The 22,133-nt window shown below is 39.5% G+C and overlaps 1 protein-coding gene across 1 annotated transcript in view; it reads left to right on the plus strand.

Annotated features, from left to right (window-relative positions):
• Snd1 (staphylococcal nuclease and tudor domain containing 1) overlaps window positions 1-22,133 on the plus strand; it is a 412,495-nt gene that overhangs the window by 247,528 nt on the left and 142,834 nt on the right. Inside the window, exon 15 of the mRNA XM_026411666.2 lies at window positions 15,677-15,818. Coding sequence (XP_026267451.1) covers window positions 15,677-15,818 — 142 coding nt within the window. The remainder of the gene's footprint in view (window positions 1-15,676; window positions 15,819-22,133) is intronic.

Below are 22,133 nucleotides of genomic sequence, written 5' to 3' on the forward strand. Positions count from 1 at the left end.
CTTAATGGAAGACTAAGAAAAAAATATATATTCTTTTTGGCTAAAAAGAATTTAAAGATTTATAGCAGCACAATTCACGCTAAATTGTGGAACCAACTTAGATGCCCTTCAATAGATGAATGGATAAAAAAAATGTGGCATATATGCACAATGAAATATTACTCAGCAATAAAAGAGAATAAAGTCATGGCATTTGCAAGTAAATGGATGGAGTTAGAGAAGATCATGCTAAGTGAAGTTAGCCAATCCCAAAAAACCAAATCCCAAATGTTTTTCTTTGATATAAGGAGGCTGATTCATAATGGGGTAGGGAGAGGGAGCAAGGGAGGAATAGATGAACTCTAGATAGGGCAGAGGGGTTAGAGGGGAAGGGAGGGGGCATGGGGTAGTTAATGATGGTGGAATGTGATAATCATTATTATCCAAAGTATAGGTATAAAAATACGAATTGGTGTGAATGTGTGTACAACCAGAGATATGAAAAATTGTGTTCTATATGTGTAATAAGAATTGTAATGCATTCTGCTGTCATAAATAAAAAAGACATGCAAAAAAAAGAATAATAAGAAGAATTAAAACAGAAAAAAAATAGTTTGTCCAATATCTATACAAGATAAAAGCAGGAAATCTTCCAGAGGTTTCATCAGTTAAGTCTGTGTTAATTTTAGTTTCCCTTGTATGTCTTCTGGTCCACTTACTTTAGATTTTCTTATTATATGATTCTAAAGTTCCTTTTGCTACCTTTTTGTTCTTTTTAATCACATTTATCTGTTGGCATAAAGATGCCTTCTTTGAGTTTTATTTTTTTAATAGCTCTACCTTCTCTTTTTCTCCTTTTAGTCCTGCATCATGTTCTATTGTACAAATGCAGTCCACAGTTACTGTATGGATGGCCCAAGGTCAAGCCCTGTGGCTTTCTGCAACCTGGAGGGGTTGCCTACTGCTGGAGCTCTAGTCACATGCTAGCCATCGGCTCTACTGCTGGCCTCTGCATTTGCTGCCCTGGGAAAACCCTTGGAACTCAGAAACAGCTGACTAGTTGTCTCCTGCTTGTGCTCTCCAGAGCAAGGCCTATATGTTCCGTAAACAAGGGTTGGTCCCTTGGGTGGAAGCTATGGGTAGTAGGAGTATTGGGTTCTCGGGCACATTTGGTAGCTCAAATTAATGCTCATTTAGGAGAAGGTATTTCTCTATATATTCTTTTCTTCTCTGAACCAAGGTTTTGTGAACTCTAGTCGGTCCCTGGCATGGGGCTAAATTGAGAGATTGGCTCTGCAGCATGAGGCGCCAGTGACAAGTACCCATGATGCCTAAGTGACAGCTACCTTAGAAATTTTTCCCAGACTGTGGAGAGAATCTGAGGCTACCCCTTTTCCTTTCCTTTCATTTTCTTTTTCTACCTCTTTAAAACCTCATCTCTGCAAGAGCTGGTTGTTACTAAGAAAACCTTGATTATGTCATGGGTTGATATCAGCCAGTTGCACTCTTGCCTGTGTGGCAGATGGCATGGCTTTTATCTTTGGTAGGTGGGGTGGTTGTCTATAGTTCCTTTCAACCATTTGAGTCCTGCACACTCAATTCCCTTTTTTTAAATCTCCCTCTATAATTTCCCCAGAACTTCAGGGGTGACCCTCTCTTCTAATTAAATCTGAAAACATTCATGATTTCCATGGGAATCTTTTCCTGATTGCATTTTAGCATTTATTACAATCAATGGTTACAGTGTTCAAGTACTTCTTATAAATTTTTTATCTGCTTTTTGACTGAATTGTATTCTTCTTGTGTTGTTCTGTGCACACTGTAGGGCGCCAAATTTAGGACATGATCTCGTGTTTATTTAGTTGGAAGTATGAGGAGAAATTGTTTAAAACTCTGAAATAAGAAGATTGCTGGATGTCTTTATTTTGGGTACTGCCTTTAAACCCTTTGGGGTTAAGTGATTGTATGAGTTCTCTGTTGATTTTGTCTGAACTATTTTGCACCTTCCTAGAGAGGAAATGTAACTTGTAACTTGTGAAGGACTGATGGTGATGCAAATGATTCCTGTAGAAATATGGTCCTTAGCCAGGTGCAGCACACACCTGTAATCCCAGCAGCTCAAGATCAGAAGTTCAAGGCCAGCATCAGCAACTTAGCCTGAGACACTGTCTCAAAATAAAACGACTTGGGATATAGCGAACTGGTAGAATGCCACTGGGTACTACCAAAAAGAGAGAGGAAAGGAAGGAAATGTGCTCCTTTAGAGATACATTGATTTCTGTACTGTGAGACAAATGTATTCAAAGTTAACATTTTTATTTTAGCATACTTAGTGACCTATGTGTGTCCTATGAATCTTTGTTTCCTTCATTAACAAGTGAATAAAAAAGAAATTTTTGACATGTTCATTTCATATTTGTATACAAGTCATGATTGTATGTTTTTGAAAATTACCTTTCAACAATGGAAGCAATTTCAAAATCAAGAAAGAAAATTTTTTAAAGAATTTATATCAGTGGCAATAAACGTTCATAGGATTGCTGGGCACTGTGGTGCACAACTTCATCTGCAAAGTGTCTGATCTATACTGTTTTGGTGTCTGTCATTTTGTTCACCATCAGGCTCTTGTTGTGGAAAATTCAGGCACCATAGCAGATAACCTTGAGGTAGGGAACTTGGACATTGAAGACAGGGCACAGAATCTTGACCTTTGGCTGTTTTCCAGTTCTGCAGACATACCTCTGGGGACATTTGTTCAAGCGACTTGTCCAGGGGTGGAGCACTATTAAAGACAAAGCTTCTTGTGTGTTGCTTCTTGTAACAAAATCATCTTCCTCCCCATGTACTCAATAACCTTGATGTGTCACTACCATGAATTGTGTCATCAGGAAGTTTTCTGCTAGAAGAAATAATTTTTTCTAGCTTCCTTCTGATTCCTTGCTCAACTGTGGCTTCACACACAGGAGTGCATGCAGATGAGCTCCTTAGCAACAGGGTCCTAACTTCTATAGCTAGGAAGAAAGCCATAACCTTTCTTTCTTTGTGCAAAGAAAAGAGCAAGGAAATTTGAGAGCACCCAGGAGCATCTCTTCTGAACAAAGTGGCATCTCTTTCCGAAGAAAGTTGACTATAAGTGCGGATTTTGCTATCATTCTGATTCGTACTCTTCTGTTTCTTCCCCATTCTCTGATTGCATGTGGATATTGCTTTGAGATTCTATTTCATGGGTCCAAATTGGTTAAATTGAGCCCATTACAGGCTTAGCTAAATGAACGTAAGGGTATTTTGAAGGCAGTTGATGACATTCTCAGTTCCCAGGTTGAGGTGTGTGATTGGGTTGTCCGAGCTAGCCCCTGACTGCCAGTGATGTGATACAATTTGAAATATTTGTGTGCAGCTAGGGCTTCACTCTCCACTTCACCACCATAGCACTACTTAGCCCTGGATTGAACTCATTTTGTCCTGTGGCTATTGCTTATGTAAACATTTCAAAGTAAGTCATTTTACTAGCATAGACATTCTGCTTACTTGTATTTTAAGCCTTTATTTAGCATGCTTCCAACATATTCCCTACAGAATATGTCATACAAAATTTTGGACACTCTTTGCAATGTTGACATCCAGAGCTCTGGGTGGCTTTGGAATGTCCCACAGTTTTGTACCTTTGTTCTTCGGGAAATGGTATTCTCCAAAAGAAATTAAAGAATTCCCATGACAGTATGGGATTCAGAAGGTACTTGAGGATATAAGCTGTTACCACAGTTTCTAATTCGGAGGAAGACCCAATTCCATTAATTGGGCACTAATGCAAGGTGCCCAGATACTTCCCCACAGCAGAGCCTGTTTGTTTTCTTTTATATCGTATTCATCTATTCCACTATTTAAGGTTCTCAGTCTGTTGGCTGACTCGTATTAATTAGCATGGGTGGAATGGCATTTCTTTTCCTTTTGGGTTGCTGGAATTTTCCCCTCTGATCATGTCTTCCTCCTCTTTCAGCTTATGACTCTTCCATTTCTACTTTTCATCCCCACTGTCCTCTGATCGTGCCCTTCTTCAGCACTTACATTATCATATCACCATGATTTTGCACATGTTGCTACATTGGTGGGGAACTGCACAGTGATTTTTCTTACTGGCTTCTAAACTAAGAAAGAAGAATCTTTTTTATATTTACAGTGCCTAGTTTAGATTGATTTGCCAAGTGATAAGCTTCAACAGAATGAACTTCTATTTGGAGAAAAGTGTCCTGGTTCCAAGTATAAAACTAACTGTTCCGGGTAGTTATCTGTCAAAGGTCAGGCTAGTAAAAGCATACAGCAGAAAGGATGCAAGTATTCTAGAATATAAGCCGCAATATAGACATTTGATTAGTAGCATGGGCTCTAACATCAGACCACGGTAGTTCAAGTTGTGGCCTCATTACTTATTGCTTTGTCACCAAGGAAATTTAACTTCTCCATGCCTCCATTTTCCCCATCTTTAAAATAGGTATAATCATGGCACTTCCCTCCTGAGATTGTGGTGTAATTGAACGAATTGATATGTGCAGTATGTTCAGAATATAATAAGAGCTCAAAAGAGAGCAGTGGTTGACATTGTGTTGATTATTATTAAATTGCTTAGCATTCTGTCTACCACACAAAAAGTCTTCTGTGGATGGTAGCTATCTATCGTCATCATCTATAGTATTTCTATTCCAAACTTCTTATCCAATTCAGGGCTCAAATCATACTGCTCCCTCTCCTGAGCTTTTATGATCTCTCTGTCTTTGATTTGACATTGAGCATATGCCATCTCTGGCTTGTTTTTTAAATGCATTTCCTATATTGAATCACTGAACGGATGATCAAACAATAAGTATTTATTGGGAGCTTTTTACATGCTAGACGAAGTGCTGGGTATTGAGGATATAATATTAAAGCAGACAGATGTAGCCTTTATAGGGCATACACAATTTGTTATATAATTACAATGGCAATGCCAGTACAAAGTCCTGTGAGAGTACATACTGATGATCACACTTATTATAGATTGTCTGAGGGTTGAGTAGATTCTGGCTAGAGGTATAACCATGAAGGTAGAAAGATATTTGAGATCTAAATTGGTAGAAGAACTGGTAGAAATGGGTAGTTAGTTTGCCTGGGAGTCAAGGAAGGGAAATAAAATCAGGTAAGTAAATGTCTGGCACAGATTGCCACCTGACAATGGTGCTCATTTTCTCATATGATAAACACTGACCCAGAGAACTAGTAATTTCTGAACACGTTTAAATTATAGCACTCATGCGCTGTTCAAATGGTCTGTAACCCAGAAAAGTGGCCTGAGCTTTATGCATGAATTTAAGACTATTGGACACACATATGTGAGTGTACAAAATGGCTTGAGCATATTAAGAGAGAAGAATACCTAGGCCAACTCCTCTGTCTCCAAAATTTAACGATCATATATGGATGGGGAGAGTCATTGCCAGAGAAACAGGTTGGTGCCCAAGCTCACAAAGGAAAATCAGTGGAATGTGATAATTCAGAATCAGAGGAGAAAGAGTCACATTACATGAGTTGACTCCACTGCTTCAAGGTCAATTAAGGTAAAGATTGAGACCTGTCAGGTGGACAGTTAGCACTGCAGGTCAGTGCTGCCCTTAGAGAGTTTATGTGGGATGAAGAAAAGTGGAGGTAGGGAAAGCTAGATACCTCCCTATGTGGATTAGCAGCAGGAACTGCCTTACTTATCTATAGACCTGTAGTTTTAGGAGCTTTCTAACAAGAGTAAATTTTTTCAGGAGCAAATTTATGAGTGTTCACAATAATGATATCTGTGTAGTTTGGAATGTGTAAGGACACCTTGAGATCATTCATAATTACCTATTCACTGATGGGGAAGGAAATGAAAATGATATGAGATCCTTGGTGAAATAAACTTCCCTTGTCTTAACCAAAGCTTTTTGTCCCAATTATCTGCCCTCAATTCTAGATCCTCATGCAATGTCTGCACATAGTCATCTCATACCCAAATTGTGAAGCCCTTGGGTGAGAATAGGGTATTCTACTTTTGCCCTAGAAAGAATTTGGAGTCCCAAATGCCCCCAATGCTCTGCCTTAATGGCTACATCCCGTCCAAGATAGGGGAGGAAAATTGAAGACAGGAGGGAAACAAGCTATATATTTGATACTTTATTCAAGTAGATAAGTACATTCTCCTTCCCCTGTTATACGTTTCTAATTACCCTGAAGATATATTTTTCTGTAAGTACAGAAAAATGTACAGCTGTTTAAGCCTACTTACTATTGCCTATTTCCCATGTCTGCATGGAATTCTGGGAACACTTTATTGGCTCTATGCCGAGCCTGACTGTGGGGGCATTTCACAACATCCTGCTATTTTATTAGGAACACATTTTTTCTCACATCATACCAATATGTAGTTTTGTTTGTGTTGTATTTTCTTGGGTCTAAATCCGTATTATCTGCACTAAACTTTTATCCTTAAGAGAAGGGCTACTTCGATGTCCTTACTGTGTTCAGATCTCCATTTGATGGAATCATGGAGTGAATTTCTTATCAGCTTCCAGTCAACGTATTTTACAGACTTTATCGTAACATAAATAATATCTATTTGTCTCAAAATGTAAAGAACCTAATTCATTGTAGAGAATGATGAATGTTGACTCTGAAAAACTGGAGGGGCAGTTATCTGATATAAAATAATTTGTAAGTTTATCTGGGCAAAGCTGAATCAGCCTTCAATGTTACTATATTTTCTCCTTTTTAAAATAATAACTTACACATTTTTTTCTTACACAAATTTTCTGCAAAAATTTAACTATACAGTTAGTTCCTAGGAAAGCATCTGGTACAAGATGCTTAGCAGATATTGGTGGATGAGTGGATGCTGTAAAACGCTGTACTGGAATTGCTTTAATCCACCTTTCATTGTTGGATGTAGGGGGCTTGGAGTTGTTTTTTCCTATGATAAACAACCTTCCTCTAAATTGTTATTTTCTTTAAACAATTTCTGAAAAGACACCTAGGCTAAAGAATAGCATATTTTTTAATTGGATGCATTGTTTTTTGTTCTTTAAAACAATGACCATCTTCAGTTTTAATTAAAAATAAATTTCTATCATAATAGTTGGCATTTTTTTCCATGCTGAGAAAACTGGAACTGTGTCTTCCAATTTGTTTATTGTTTTTACTATTAGAAATATAGGGATTTAAAAAAAAACTAATTACACACAATAAAATATGTTGCCACTTAAAGTTTATTGGACCAACACTGGTAGATATGCAGTCAAAATGATATTAGAAGTACAGTTGGCCTTCCATATCTGTGGGTTCTATGTCTATAGAACCAACCAACTGTAGAGAGAGTATTCAGTGAAAAAACTGCATGTATACCCATCTAATCTTGACTACTATTTGTTTTAATACTTTAATTTTGTCCTAGATTCCTTGCTGACATTTTTTTCTTTCTCCTTTTCTGAAATTGCATTCTTGTCTGGAGTGGGGCAGAGTTTTGCATGGCATCAATTTCTTTGCCCCTGAGTTCTTGATTTGCCCATGAAATGAAAATGTATGCTTCATCAGACCATCTTTTAAATTCTTTATTCTGCACATTTTATTTTAATTATCTCTCAAGCCATTTTCTGATCTATAATAAAGTCTTACCTTTTGCCTATAGAGACATTGGAAGTGATAAAAATTGATCTAAAACTTTTAATGAAAAAATAGTATTAGGAGCTGGGGTTGTGGCTCAGCGGTAGAGCGCTAGCCTAGCACGTGTGAGGCCCTGGGTGCGATCCTCAGCACCACAAAAAAAATAAATAAAGGTATTGACAACTACAACTAAAAAAATAAATATTGAAAAAATAGTATTACATTCTTGTGAGTTATTTTTGAGTCCTAGTCTTCTAATTGCTATCCAGAGGTGTAGACTCTAGTTGAGGTGCTTTCTTGCATATTATCATTGCCATACACTCTAGATAAGCTGTCTGTAGGCTAGTCTCATGTCAGTTCTAAAATACGAGCAAGATATCTTTCCTATAAAGGATGAGAGAGTAAACTGAGAAAACACAGGCATGGGTGTAAGAAATACCATCCAGGAATGGGTTTGGGGAACGCGTGGCAGCTGCTATTACAGAAGTAAGCAAGTCAGTTGAAGAGCCCTTGGGAAGTGCTACAGCAAGGGGGCTTTTCTTTTCAAAATCACCATATGAAAAACAGAGTTTCTAACCAAAAACTGTAATAATATTCTGTTGAGAAGTTAGATTTTGAAAAAATGAGAAAAAGAATGGACCGTTTGGGAAACTTTCTGGATGCCATGAATTGGTAATGAATGAGCCGAGACTTGCACATGTTGTGTGGATTAGCAGGTCTGATGAGGACCATAGGTGTGGCACCTTTGGCTCTGCCTTAATTGCTACATGGTGTCCAAGATAGGGGAGGAAAATTGAAGATAGGAGGGAAACAAGCTATATATTTGTTACTTTATTCAAGTAGATACTTACATTCTCCTTCCCCTGTTATATGGAGAACAGATATACCATCATCTGTGATTTCTATTCTTAACTTCAAAAAAAAAAAAAGTGTTGTAGAATAAGCCAAGGGCATTATATTTCCTGTTGATAATAAAATGCAGATTTTACCACTAAAAGGCAATTACTTCATTTCTAAAGGTTAAATTGAATGGTTCTCACAGCATAATTTTAACTGGTTAAATTTGGGAAACTGAAAGTCACTCAATAAAAAGAACAGTCTCTAAACCTGTGTAGAATTTTCATTTGATTGAGAATTGATATTATTTTATTCATCTTAAACTGTATCACTTGATTTTCTTTCTCTTAAACTGTATCACTTGATTTTCTTTCCAAGTAGGAAAGACCTATCTGTCAATAGACATAAGTACTTAACAGAACTTTGTTCTTATTTGAACAAAGCATGTCCCCTTAATGGCTGGTTATGGGTGACATCATGATTCTCATGCTTTCCTTTTAGTCATTGCCTAATAATTGAGACTTTCTAATGCTACTTTTGGGAAAACAAATCTTTGGTTAGGTTTTGTTTTGTTTTTACTGTGCTCTAACCCCTTACTTTTTCATCTATACCACTTTCTGCTTAGAACTTTCTCATTTGCTTAAAATTTTAAGTACTTTAATACACTTAGTACCTAATTATGTTAAAGTAGTTGGTCTAAACCATAATTACTGAGTGGTTAGTTTTGAACTTGTCATTATCTCCCAGCTTTCTCAGAAAAAAAAGCTTCCTTTGGGCTGGGGATGTGGCTCAAGCAATAGCGCGCTCGCCTAGCATGCATGCAGCCCGGGTTCGATCCTCAGTACCACATACAAACAAAGATGTTGTGTCCACCAAAAACTAAAAGATAAATATTAAAAAATTCTCTCTCTCTCTCTCTCTCTCTCTCTCTCTCTCTCTCTCTCTCACACACACACACACACACGCACACACACGCTCTCTCTCTCTCTTAAAAAAAGCTTCCTTAAATTAAAAATTAAAATATTCACTTTTCTTTGTACAACATTTTGTTCTTTATTTTTAAAATTAAGGTATAACATGTATAAATAAAAAATAATTTTTAACATCTAATTCTTTGAGTTTTTACAAATGTGCATTTTGAGAAACATTTGCACATGTAACTTGTCACTACAACCAAGATAATATTACTGTTTTATCATCCCCCAAATTCCTGTTCCCTTGAGAGCCACTCGTAGTTCCTGACAACCACTGATATGTTTTCTGACCCTGTAGTTGAATCTTATTTGTTTTGTGCTGCTGGGGATCAAATCCAGGGCTTCACTCATCCTCAACAGTGCTGTACCACTGAGCTATACCCTCAGCTTCTGTAGTTGAACCTTTTCAAGAATGTCGTGGAAATGGAATTGTGTATTTGCAATTCATCCATTTTTACTAAAGAATAGTATTACACAGTGTGGTGCTCTAGTTTGTTTTTCCCAAGTTGCTGGATATTTAGGTAACTTCCGGTTTTGAGTAATTACAAATGAAGTCCATGCCACATTCTGGGACCTGTTACACGATTTGACTTTACTTTAGTTGGGTGTGGTGATTGTCGGTCAGCATGTTGCTTGGCATATTTTTATTCTAAGCCAAAAGGTGCCTAGTCCTGCTTTCTTTTCTCAATATTACATGTTGTGGAAAATAAATAGTTGTTGGACAGAACTAACCAAATGAAAATATATATAAACGCCTGTCCTTTGTAGAATCCTGAGAGCAGACATACTTTTAAAGCTGTAGAAGGTGGCCTGGGGATGTGACTCAGTGGCAGAGCGCTTGGCTAGCATGTGCAAGGTCCAGTGTTCAGACCTCATCACCACCACCACCTCCCCTCTGGGGGTGGGGGGAAAGTTGTACAAGGTTTAGTTCCTTTCAAGTCTGATAGAAGAGTAATTTTTTCCCTCCACGTGTTGGAGATGAGGCTCCACTTAACAGATGTTTCCCAACTTCCGTCTTCCCTTGGGCTGTCCTTATCTTACAAGTTCCCTATTGGAAATTCTGCTTAGCCAGGCAGTCCTCCTAAATAATGGGTAAAGGGGTAGAGTGGGGAAGGGAAGTTGTTCTATCTTGTGAGAGCCACAGGTTAGAAAGTTGGCCTCCCAGACCCTGTGCTTTCTTCCAACTCAGTAGTGCTCGTACAGATGTCCTTTGGGTTCCTGCTCCCAGGAGTGGGGCCCAGGCCTGATAGCTATTTCTCCTACATTCTGAGGTGTTGGAGGCCTGAGTGAGGTACTGTGCCAACTAAGTAAACAGCATGAGAAACTGTAAGCCACAGACAGCCTTTAATAAGAAATTATTGATGACTTAGATTCAGCACCTTAAAAAAAAAAAAAACCTGTTATAATGTTGTTTGGTTTTGTTTTAGTCAGTGTTTTCCTCCAGGGTTTTTCCTGTGTTCGCTTCATTCCTGCTAAACGTGCAGCTTGTGACGTTTACACACTCTCCCTCTTAGCCCCCTCACACACACCTCACCGTGAAATATTGATAACCAGCCAAGGAAAAGTTGGACTCAAGTTTTTAAGTGCTGTGGTAATACTGGAGCTGGAGCGCATTCCCAAGTGTTCCCCCCACCAAGGTCCCATTTATTTCAAGAGATTGTCATACCCTACAGCTGACTCCTCACAGAGCATCATAAACTCATTTCTGTGAATGAAAATGTCTTGTATGGCCCTGGAGCCTGGTGTGTGGAAAAGAGGAAGAGTGTGGAGTGATGTATGACTTTTCTGCCTTTCTGGTAGAGGATACCATTGTGATTTGTCTTTTCTACAGCTGCAGAAGTAGTTCCCCTTGTCTGTAGAACTCTGTAAAAACAGATATCTATGGCAGTAAAAGATCACAATATACCTTAAAATGAAAGAACACATTTGCTTCAGTATCCTTAGCTATTATTTCTGATCTCCACACTCTTATCTGTATCTGTCCTCTTGTTCACAAGGATTTTGCTGCTTGACATTAAGGTTATTTGGACCCAAACAGCATTGCTCTGTAGTCCTTGAGCCTGGCCCTGAGGGAACCTAGCAGCACAGTCAGCTCTTACAGGGAAGAAACATTCCAGGCTGGGCACTGGAGAACATGGTTGTACCTCTAGGGAAGTTCCTCAGGGTGGACAGGCCTCTTCACAGTTAAGTTTCTCAAGTGCTATAGAGGACTCTATGGTAACATAATAAGCTCTGCATGTATTTGTTTTTACTTCTTTTTCCTGTGATGTTAATCAAAGAGTGATTGTGATGATGAGAACTCATTAGTGACTTCCTTATTAACAGTTCCCATTTGAGGTTTGCACATGATAATCCTGAGTGGTTAATTGTTAACTAATAGGTTTACTGTGTTCCCATTTCCCTGTGCTGCTTTGAGTGCTGCAATGTTTGCCTTTCATCAGTTCTTTCTACTTTGGTGTCTACCACATAGGAATTTCCAGCAGAAAAATCATAGGATTCACTGTGCTAATAACATTTATTGCACACCCACAGTTTCAAACCCTGTTCCAGAATTTTGAAGAAAGAAGTTTAATTTCTGTAAGGTCCGCTCCTCTAGGATGCAAGTGATCTGGTTGTCCGAGTCATGTTCTCTCAGCAGCTTTGTCCTATACCTGCTGTGTAAGGACTATTTTCCTGGCTCTCTCCAGCACCCCCCTCCCCCAACTTTCCCATTCTTCCCAAACCTGGTTATTCATTGTAAAGATTATTTTTACATGCCTTTGTAAACACAGAAAGGTATTTTGCCAAGAAAAAATGTAGTCTAGCTACAGAAGGGGCTTCTTATATTCAACAGACAGGTGTGATGCACCTATATTTGGAAAGAGATTTGGACTGACAAGCTAGAAGAGGGGCAGAAGGGAGCATTTAATTAAGGTCTCTTTGTAACTTTTGCCTCTCAGAGGTTCACCCAGCCTTTCTTGAGGGTCATTCCAAACCCTAGTCTCTAAATTTCAGCTATAGATATTAACATGCTTTGAAATGAAGTCACCCTAAGCACATTTGTTGCATCATTACTTTCTCAATTTCAAGGTGCATTGAGGAGGCAGAAACATTCCTTAAAGAGATGCCATCCACAATAGCAGGTTAAATGTGGCTAATGCAACCTTAAATTAGCTTTTCTAAGAGTACAGGAAAATAGTTATGTATGGGTTTGTTGTGGAGCACAGGTAATGTGAAAACTACCAGTGTAACAAAAAGGACTTCTCTCCTCAGAAATACAGTTGCTTCTTGATTATTTACACCAGTGGAGGGGATTATTGTTATAGATAACAGAAAACCATAGCTAATTTATCTTGAAGGCTTTGAGTGGCTTCTCAAAGCCTTAAGCCAGTATATTACCAGGGATCTATGGCTATAGATCCCTAGACCTTATATGAATGAAGCACAAAATAGGGAGCCTAAGGGTGAGAGTCTGCTAAGCAGAAATGAGCATTCATGTGATGAGCATCAATGTTATTTCTTTGTGTCTGAGACCTTTAATATTAACTTTGAAAAATACACTTGGGTGCTAAAATTACCTAAAGATAACCTTTAATTTCATTAAATCTCAGTCGTGCTTTCAGGATTATTGGGGGGGGATTTAAAATATCATATTAATGAAATCTTTTGAACTTTTTCAGGGCCTAAACTGGACTTTTGTTATACTTTGTTTCTCATAATCAAATTTTCTCTTTTCTCTTTTATTTTCCTTTCTCTTATTAACCCTAAAAATGAGTATAAGAATCTGAAGTACATTGCTACACTTGCACAGGCTCTTCAGAAGGCAAATTACTTAACAACATTTAGGCAGTTTTATAATAATAAAATCAGAATTCCTAAAATAAATTATTTCTGTGACTTAATTAGCAGGGAACGATTTATGGCTACATCGCCTGAGAAAACTTGCCAAACAGTTATTTTTCACTTGAGTCATTGAAGTAAATATTAAATTTATAAAATTATATTATTTTATGAGTTTTTATATGGAAAAGGAACATGCCAAACAGAGAAGTGCTTGAGTTTACAAAGAAAGACAGACACCCCTGTGTGACTGCAAATGAGGTTTGAAAGAGCTGATATCTTTTGGATTTTACATTCAGGTTAATTGATTTTATAAGACCTTTTATTCTTTAAGTTCTGACAACTTGGATGAAATGTCTATACTTCCTCCTATTGGATGGTCTGTGGACATTTCATCTCATCTAAATCTTTGAACATTTGCCTCAAGAAGACTGGGAGTTCCATGTCTTGTCCTGTAGATTTTTTTATCTGGAAACAAACATGGCTAGTGCTGGTATGCTTTTAAAATTTGCTTTTGTCTTTGGCTTTTGCTTCTGATCTCTACGGTAGTCAATGGCATGCCATTTCTGGAAGATATTGGGTTATAAGTACTCAGAAATGTCTGTGGACTTTATAGCAAAGAGAGCAGTAAGGTCCCTTTGATTCTCGTTGACTATTCTTAGTCCAAAGCAGTTGCTTTCCTGTTAAGTAAATAATACTTTGCCTACCTACTTTGGGAATTTAGCAAAAAGGGAAAAGGGTTTGCACATGTTATTGTTATTCCTGTAAGCGTTTTGGTTTTTTTCTCAGATAAATACATCTGAAAGACAGTGAGGACCACAAGTCTATTTCTGAAAAATGTAAATAACTACACTCTTGAAGAAAAAGGCCTTCCCTTCAGAGACATAAGGTTGCCTCATGATTTGCAATAATCAATTTGATAATCATTGTTGACTTACTGGCTCAGCTCATGAATAATGTCCCAGATTTAGACTAGTATGGCAAAAGGATTTTAATCAGGTAGTGCTTTTGTTCCCATGGAGCATTTGTCTTGCTTGACTGTTCTGGACTTAAGCCAACTGCCAGAAAGGCATTTTTCCTGCAGTATATGTATAGTAGAATATGTGTTGCTCAAGTGTTCAGTGAGGAAGTTTTCAACCCACTAAAGCTCATTGTTAGCTTACCTTCTACCAATGTGCCACTAGGAGCTCTGAGAATGGATGACTGTCTCTCCTTTTATCTAAGAACCTGTTTGAAGGGAGGGATGAATCTCATTACTCTAAATATTGTTTTTATCCCAGCCTACTTCACTGATTCTGAATGAGAGAGCCCCTTTGGCTGCTGTGAAAATACTTGATGGCTTGTTAAATTTTCATTATCTAATGTACATTAATTTAGATACAATAGCTCTGTTGCTAGGAGAAGAGTCAGAAGGGAAGAGCTCGGCTGAGTGCAGACTGCCTGTGTCACAGAAGTCAGGAGTATGTGCAGAACTTGCTGTCCTTGCAGGGAGTTTTCACTTCTGCGGGCTGGGCTCAAAACCTCTGAAATTCTGACATCCAGTGACTATTCCCCTAACATATGCCATGTGATGTTTCCATGCTTCCTTACTCTATCATCTGTTTAATTAGCTCGAGAGACTAAAAGGATTTGAAGGCCCTTAGCTCCTATGTGGTTGAGAGCTCATGAGTTTCAAAATGTCCATGCTTGCTACTCTGGAGAGTAGAATGCATGGGAATATGTGTTGATGCATGAAAAGAGTTCAGAAAGTGCTAGGCGCTTTTATGTGTTTGTATGGTTTCTATAATAATTTGTGCTGACATGAAGTGGTGTTTGCCTTCGTGGAACACGTCCTACTGTTACCGATTTTCCCTGAGTAGAAAGAGAATACCCTAGGGTCCACCTCATCTCCAGAATGCAGTCGCTGTGCTGGTGCCCAAAGAAGGCCGGGCTCAAGGTTAAAAAACAGGAGCTCAGAATCTTAGATAATCTGTTCAAGATTTAAGATGGACTAGTTTTGGTTTCCTGAGAAGGGCTTTAGGGGCTGTGTAATACAGCCGAGTGTCACTCACTCACTCTTTCTTTCTTTCTTTCTTTCTTTCTTTCTTTCTTTCTTTCTTTCTTTCTTTCTTTCTTTCTTTCTTTCTTTCTCTCTCTCTCTCTCTCTCTCTCTCTCTCTCTCTCTCTCTCTTCTCTCTCTTTCTCTCTTTTTCTTTTTCCCCAAAGATTAAATTAACCTCCATAGAAGGGTAGTGTTATCAATGTTGGATAAGTATCACATCTGTGTCATGTCTTCAGAAATATCTGGTTTTATGGGGTTATTTGCTTTTTTCCCTAGGGTCTGCTGGACTTTCTGTTCTAAACAAGAGAAAAAGAAGCATTTTCTCAGGTTCTATTGCTTTCCAATGATTCTTTCTTCTCCTCTCTTTCAGGATACCCAAAAAGCAAAGCAGTTCCTGCCGTTTCTTCAGCGGGCAGGTCGTTCTGAAGCCGTGGTGGAGTACGTCTTCAGTGGTTCTCGCCTCAAACTCTACTTGCCAAAGGAAACTTGCCTTATCACTTTCTTGCTTGCAGGTAAGATTTACATGTTATATTCTACTCAGAATATTTCTTCATACACCCTCCTTTCTCTGTGATTAGATAGGCCCCGAAGCTTTAATCTGGAAGTGGGATATGAGCACACCATCTCCACGTTACTCTCATGTAACCTCAGACCCAGCACTATACCCTCCTCCACTCCTCACATCCACCAGGCACAGGACATAGTACAAAAGGAGCTTAAAAGATAGCACGAAGCCTCATAGGTGAAGGGAATTCCAGGCCCAGGAAAAAATATGATGGAACTCTCATAGTTGATATTAACCACCTAAGAATTCTCCTGCCTCTGCCATGTTAGTCATCTGCAGGCCTCAGAGGCAGTGAGCTACCCTGCCCTTGGAGCTCACAACACAATGCCATTTACTTCTCTTTTCTTCTTTTCAAATGTCATCAAGGTCCCAATCCTGTGTGAAACCCCAACCATGGCATTACTTTTCCAGTTTCCTGCATCTGCAGTAGTTCTTATTGGACTGAGGGTGACGTGCTAGGGCAAGCCTCCTCCTCTCTTTGCTGGCTGAATGTACATCTCTCTTGTCCTGTCTTTTCTAGTATCTTAATATTTCCCAAGCCAGCAAGACTGTGTATGAACTGTGTTCTTTGAGCAGTTTACATTTATGTATTCAAGGAGCAAACTGCTTCATTTCTTCGCTGCTGGCAAATAATAAAGTTATTTATTTCCAGTCAGTTCTTCACAGACTGGTCTTTGAGGGAAGGCTGTCATTCTTCTTCCACCACCTCCCTCCCTCCCATACCCACGGGCGTGCGCACATACACTCAATTCACTCACTCACAAAGGACATGTTCCATTGTACTCCCCAGATGCACATTGCCTTTTCTGATGCTGTCCTGTTGCCTCTGCACTTCCTCTATTGAATTCTTGAATAGAATTTGCTGTGGGAGAAGAGAAGCAGAACCAGACTTGCTGTCCCCACCAAGGTTACATCAGCCTCCTTTTCCTAGAAAGCAGTGAGTTTCTTGTCTGGATAAGGATCTCCTTTAGGCCCCGATTAATGGATTCAGTTATGTGAGATAAGTCACTCCTCGAACACAGGGCTGTGAAGCTCACTGCTGCCGCCGATTGACTATCCCTTCTCAGTGGGCACCCTATTACACAGCTCTGAAGGGGTTAACTGAAGTGTGTCCCCAAGCTCAGGGCAGGGAACTCCTAGAGATCCATACCCCACCTGACAGCTTGTTTCTGTTTTTGGTAATGTGAGTTGTAAACCGAGGTGCTACAAAGCAGTGAGTGAGAATCATTTCATGTGGCCATTGATATCCTTTTCTTAATGTTTCTGTATTGAGAACTTTCTTAGTGGTGAACTCTTATTACTAAGTGTGAGATATATATGAAATTCTTTCTCTACTCGATACCTGAAAACATCCTTTTGGCAATGCAGAGTTTATTTCCAAAGGTAAGAAAGAAAAGCAGTATCATCTTTCTGCTAGCCAGAGATCTACAGGGCAAGGAAAACACTGAAGTTCTGCCTTCTAAAATCAGCAACCTGAAAGGAGCAGTTCAGTGTGTGGATCTGTCTTGGTTGGAACGTTCCTGTGGAACCCTTCTTGTTTCACTGCAGCTTGCTTACACACAAGCCATCTGATTGCTCAACTCTGCATCAGCCAGTTCCTCCATGGATGTGGCATTATGCTGAGCTTCACAGTTCCATGGCATTGCTTTTATTCTGAAAGATAGATTACACCAAAGCACAAACCTGATAAAACGTATAATCTTTTTACATTTGTCCTCCTGCCACAGTGTATTCTGTTAGATTATACATCCTGTAATTCTTTGGAGACCTAGCAGGGATCTCAGTTTGGATCTTGGCTCTACTTTGCACATGCAGATAATTTTGAGGAGGTTATTTATCCTGTTTAAGCCTCCATATAGACATTATAAACATATAACCGCAGGTGGTTTCCTGCCTCCAAAGATTGTTGCTAGTGTTTTTCTAACTACACCTTACCTTACCTGTCACACGATGGTCATGTGTTTTGTGTGCACACAGCTGCAGTTCTACCAGGGAGATTTTCACCAAATCCATTAATGGGAAGTCAGAAAAAGGAGCCATGCCAGCCTCCTCATGCTTGAGTAATGAGTTCCCTAAAAAGAAAACTCCTCCAAGACTCTGGAGCAAGAAACTTTGCATTGTCCTATACCCTTGTCACAAAGAATGAACAACAGGTGGGAATAGTCAGAGGTTTCAGGAAACTCTCAAGTGATAACAGCCATATGTAGAAACTATAGTGTTTGGCCCTAGATAAGTTAAAAGAATTAGGGACAAAATACAGAAGTAAAATCAAGGAGAGAATGATGAGTTCCTTGGAAGGAGCTCAGAGAACACCTCTCAGCACAGCTGACGGGGAGCTGCATTTGAAGGACAAAGAAGAGCTTGCTGTGTTGGGGAGGGTAACTGGAGGAATGGCACATTCTTGATTAACAGTTATCTCAGGGTATGGTAAAGGTACACAAAGCTGGTATACCCTGATACCTGTGTCCCACGCAGCCTCTAATATTGGTAGATTATAAAGAGTGAGGTGGGTGGATGATGGGATATAGCTGAAAAATTAGACAAGAGCTAGTCTTTCTCTGGATTGTCCTGTGGACCCTCAGAGTCACTGATAGGTCTTAAGCAAAGGAGTGACTTGGGCTCAGAAAATTCATTTTGGCATATACATTGGAATAAATGAGACAAGGGTCCGGGGGAAAAGAGTCCTAAAGATAAAGGTTACAAGCCAGAAATCTGGCAGTATAGAGAAGCACAGAGAATGGGAAACATTTAGGAGGTAGACTTAACAGGATTCAGGAATGACTGTACTTTCTTAGATCAGGGATGGTGTGGAGGGTAGTTGGGAAAATAAAGCATCCTATGCTTGAGCAATTGGGTAAATTGTGATGTCTGCAACCAAGGGTAACACAAAAGTAGGAATTGGTTTAAGGAACAAATAACTGGTTTGGGTTTGGATGTGCAGTATTCAAGGTTTCATGGAAGGTTCAAGCTCAGCAGAGGAGCCTTGGCAAAGTATTCAGGTCAGAGAGTGACATGTTGGCAATAGGTGAAGCTTCCTCAGTGCTTACAGGAAAAGTGTAGGAAGAGTAAACACCCTGCAAAACACTAGCATGGGAAGGGTGAGCATATCAACTATGCACAATGGTGAAGTGATTTTATACTATTTATCAATCATGAAGTCATGGGTGAAATTGTCACTGCACTTTCATCATAGCTGAGTCAACTAAAAGCAGATTATAGGTGACTGGAGAGTATTTGTAGACAGTAAGGAGAAGACTTATCAAACGTAGGTTGCTCATTCCAGTCTAACCAAGAATGTAAAGTAGTGCAGAAAAAGAAAGGCTAATGCAGCAATGTAAGGTGCAAGGATGTCAGCATATTGAGTACTTCTAGAACTGTAATTCTTGCTCAGGGATCAGGAAGATGGCATGTATAGTTGACAAAGCTATTCAGTATACCTATTGTTTCCATAATACCAATTATATAATGTAGAACTCAACAAAATCTTCTTGGCAAATGAGGATATAAAAATGATGGAATGAGAGAATATCATAGGAACCATGCCTTTAAAAATGTTGAAAAGCTCTGGCGTGAATTCTGAGAAGGAACCAAGAAAGGCTGCAAGGGAATAGGAATAGAGTGATGACCTAGAGGAAATAGACTGAATGGAATGGCGAAGAATGTGGCTAGGGGTATCTACTGAGGGCGAGAAGGACCCCTTGGTTCTTGGGCCTGATTGCCTCAGTGAAGGTGAGTGTAGCCACGGATCCAGCATCGGTGTTGTGGAGTTGTTTACCTGGACCACATGCTCATACAGCTTCTAGTACCCAAGGTATGCACTCCACACCAAGTAAAAGTGGCTCTCTGCTGGAATTGATGTCTCTCTATCCAAGGAGGGAGTTAGCATTGTGATTCTCCAGGGTAAAGTCAAGAGACCTGTTGAGATTAGTCCCTTGCATGCTGTTCTCATTAATCCCAGCCTTTCAGAGAGCCCTCTCTACTTCATGGTGGGGTGGACACTTTCCATTGTTATGAGGCCTTTTTTGGGCAGACGGCCCCACAGCTTGATAGGGAGTGGCATTTGGCCTGAGCCAGCTGGCCTCTCTGTCATGGTTCCTGCACCCCTGTATGTGGAGTGATTGCTTGGTCAGATGGGAGAGCAGGTGGGGCTGGGAAAAGTCAGCTGTAGCTAACAGGTCAGTGCCTTCTGAAAGCTCTTGCCCTTTAGTCCTTTGAGCACCTGGCTTAGGTTTGGTTAGTGAGCAGGTGACCTTATACCACCTGAGCTGAGACTGTTCAAGGTCCCTCTGCCTGCTGCTGTGGCCTCCTGTGCATACTTATTTCAGTCTTGGAGGCAAATCACAGTTAGTTCTTGTCCTGAGTTAGCAAGGAAACCAACATCCCTGGGCAGCCTGCATTTGTCTAAAAGCATCCTTTTTCTTCATCTAGCATTATTGAGCCCCATACATTGCCTTCCATTAGAGCAAAACAGTTTACCTACAGTCTCTATTTTTAGTTTATCTTCACTTGTCATGTGTGTCATATTTTCTTTTGGTATCTTGTCTAAAGGGAGACTGAGGCACATATATGAAAATCACTTGTCCCTTGATTCATGTTTTTTTAACAGCACCATGGGCATGGAGTGTGTGTCCTATCACTATGATCTTTATATGAAGTGTCCTTATTTTGAGTTACCTTCTTAGCTCTTGGGTATCAGGGTCATGCTAAGGGCACAATTCCAGGCGGTTCTCCTGTTAGCTAAGCATTGCAGGTGTCAAGGTAGCATTCTGTAAACCAGATTCTTTCTCCCAATTTGAAAGAGAATTTAAGGCTTCAGTGCAATCTAATATGTGGAGTCTTCTGCCAGCTGACTGAATGCACCCCCCCCCATTTGCATTTTCACGTTCTTAGAGGTGGTATAGCAGTACTTACTATGAATTACAGACTGAGGCCAGTTGGGTGGGGATGGGAGGATGGATGTCACTTACCTTGCATAGAACTCATGGAACAAACTGCCTGGAAGGCAGCAGCCACTTGGCAAGGGGTTCCTATGTAGATCACAGCAGGTGACATAATTAACCAGTTACCCAGTCACGCGTAACAAGACTAGAAAATAAGACTTCCATTTATGTGCCCTTTGGCATTTTTTGATTTTTTCCCCCCTCCCTTTCTCTTTTATTACAGCATTCTGACATGGGAGGCAATGAGCAAGGTTCTAGGTGTCTGGGGTTTAATAAAAGAGTATTGGTTGTACCCAGTGAACTAAAAGTGTGGCTGTGTCCCTCCACCCTGAATGCCTTTGAATAAAGTGTTTCATTTTCTTCTTTCTTTCTGTTTAACATCTCTTCTCCAGCCAATCCTAATTGGAATATCAACTGCCTGTTTCAGTAAACCAAAAACTTCTAATGAGAAGAGAGGAGAGAAGGTAAACAGGAATATCCTCATCTCCTGGCCCTGGGAATGGCGGATCCCCATTGATTACCAGTGCCTAACCAAATTACACAATTAAAACCGATGTATGTTTAAGTGAGGAATCCCATTCTGCTCTCACAGAGGTGCTAATGAATCAGGCTGTTACTGTGGTTGGTTTGCTGGGCTTCTCTCTTTAATTAAGCAATTACAGGGTCTGCTGATACTTATGAATTCTTTTCAGATGCTTTAATTGAATTGCAACTTAATGGATATTTGTAAAGTGGGATATTCTTTCTCTTGGGACTTCCCAGTTTGATTCTGTCCCCACTGCCTACTTGTTTTCAGTTGGGTCCCATTACCAAAAATAGGCAGCTTGACATGAACTTCCTGAAGGTGCTCTAGTTCTTTACTTTTAATAATAAAATTATAGGAATTATAAGAATTGTGTTCATGTCAGGGGATCATAGAGGATCACTTACAGAAAAGAATTTTTTTTTTGCAAGTACTATATAAGTACTTACTATAAGAAAGGCAGTCTTCAATAAATTTACAAACTACTTCTGCTCTTGAATTGCTTTTAATCTAATAGTGTAGACAGCTTTATGGAAAAACAAATGAGGAATTATCAACAGTTTAAGCAACATACCATGAGCATTATCTTACTTCAAAAGTTTATTTTGACTTACAGTTCTAAAAGCTGGGGAGCCCAAGAGCATCTTGCCAGCATCTGCTCATTTCATGGTGGGGAAGCTGAAGGGCAGGTGAATACATACAAAAGAGATGATACAAGGGGCAGCAGCATTTTTTAATGCTCTTGCATTAACTAAACCAGTCCCTTGAAAGGTATCAGCCCCTCTTAATGATGTAATCA

Source organism: Urocitellus parryii, chromosome 3 (genome assembly GCF_045843805.1).
Source record: "Urocitellus parryii isolate mUroPar1 chromosome 3, mUroPar1.hap1, whole genome shotgun sequence".
Classification (NCBI taxonomy): Eukaryota; Metazoa; Chordata; class Mammalia; order Rodentia; family Sciuridae; genus Urocitellus; species Urocitellus parryii.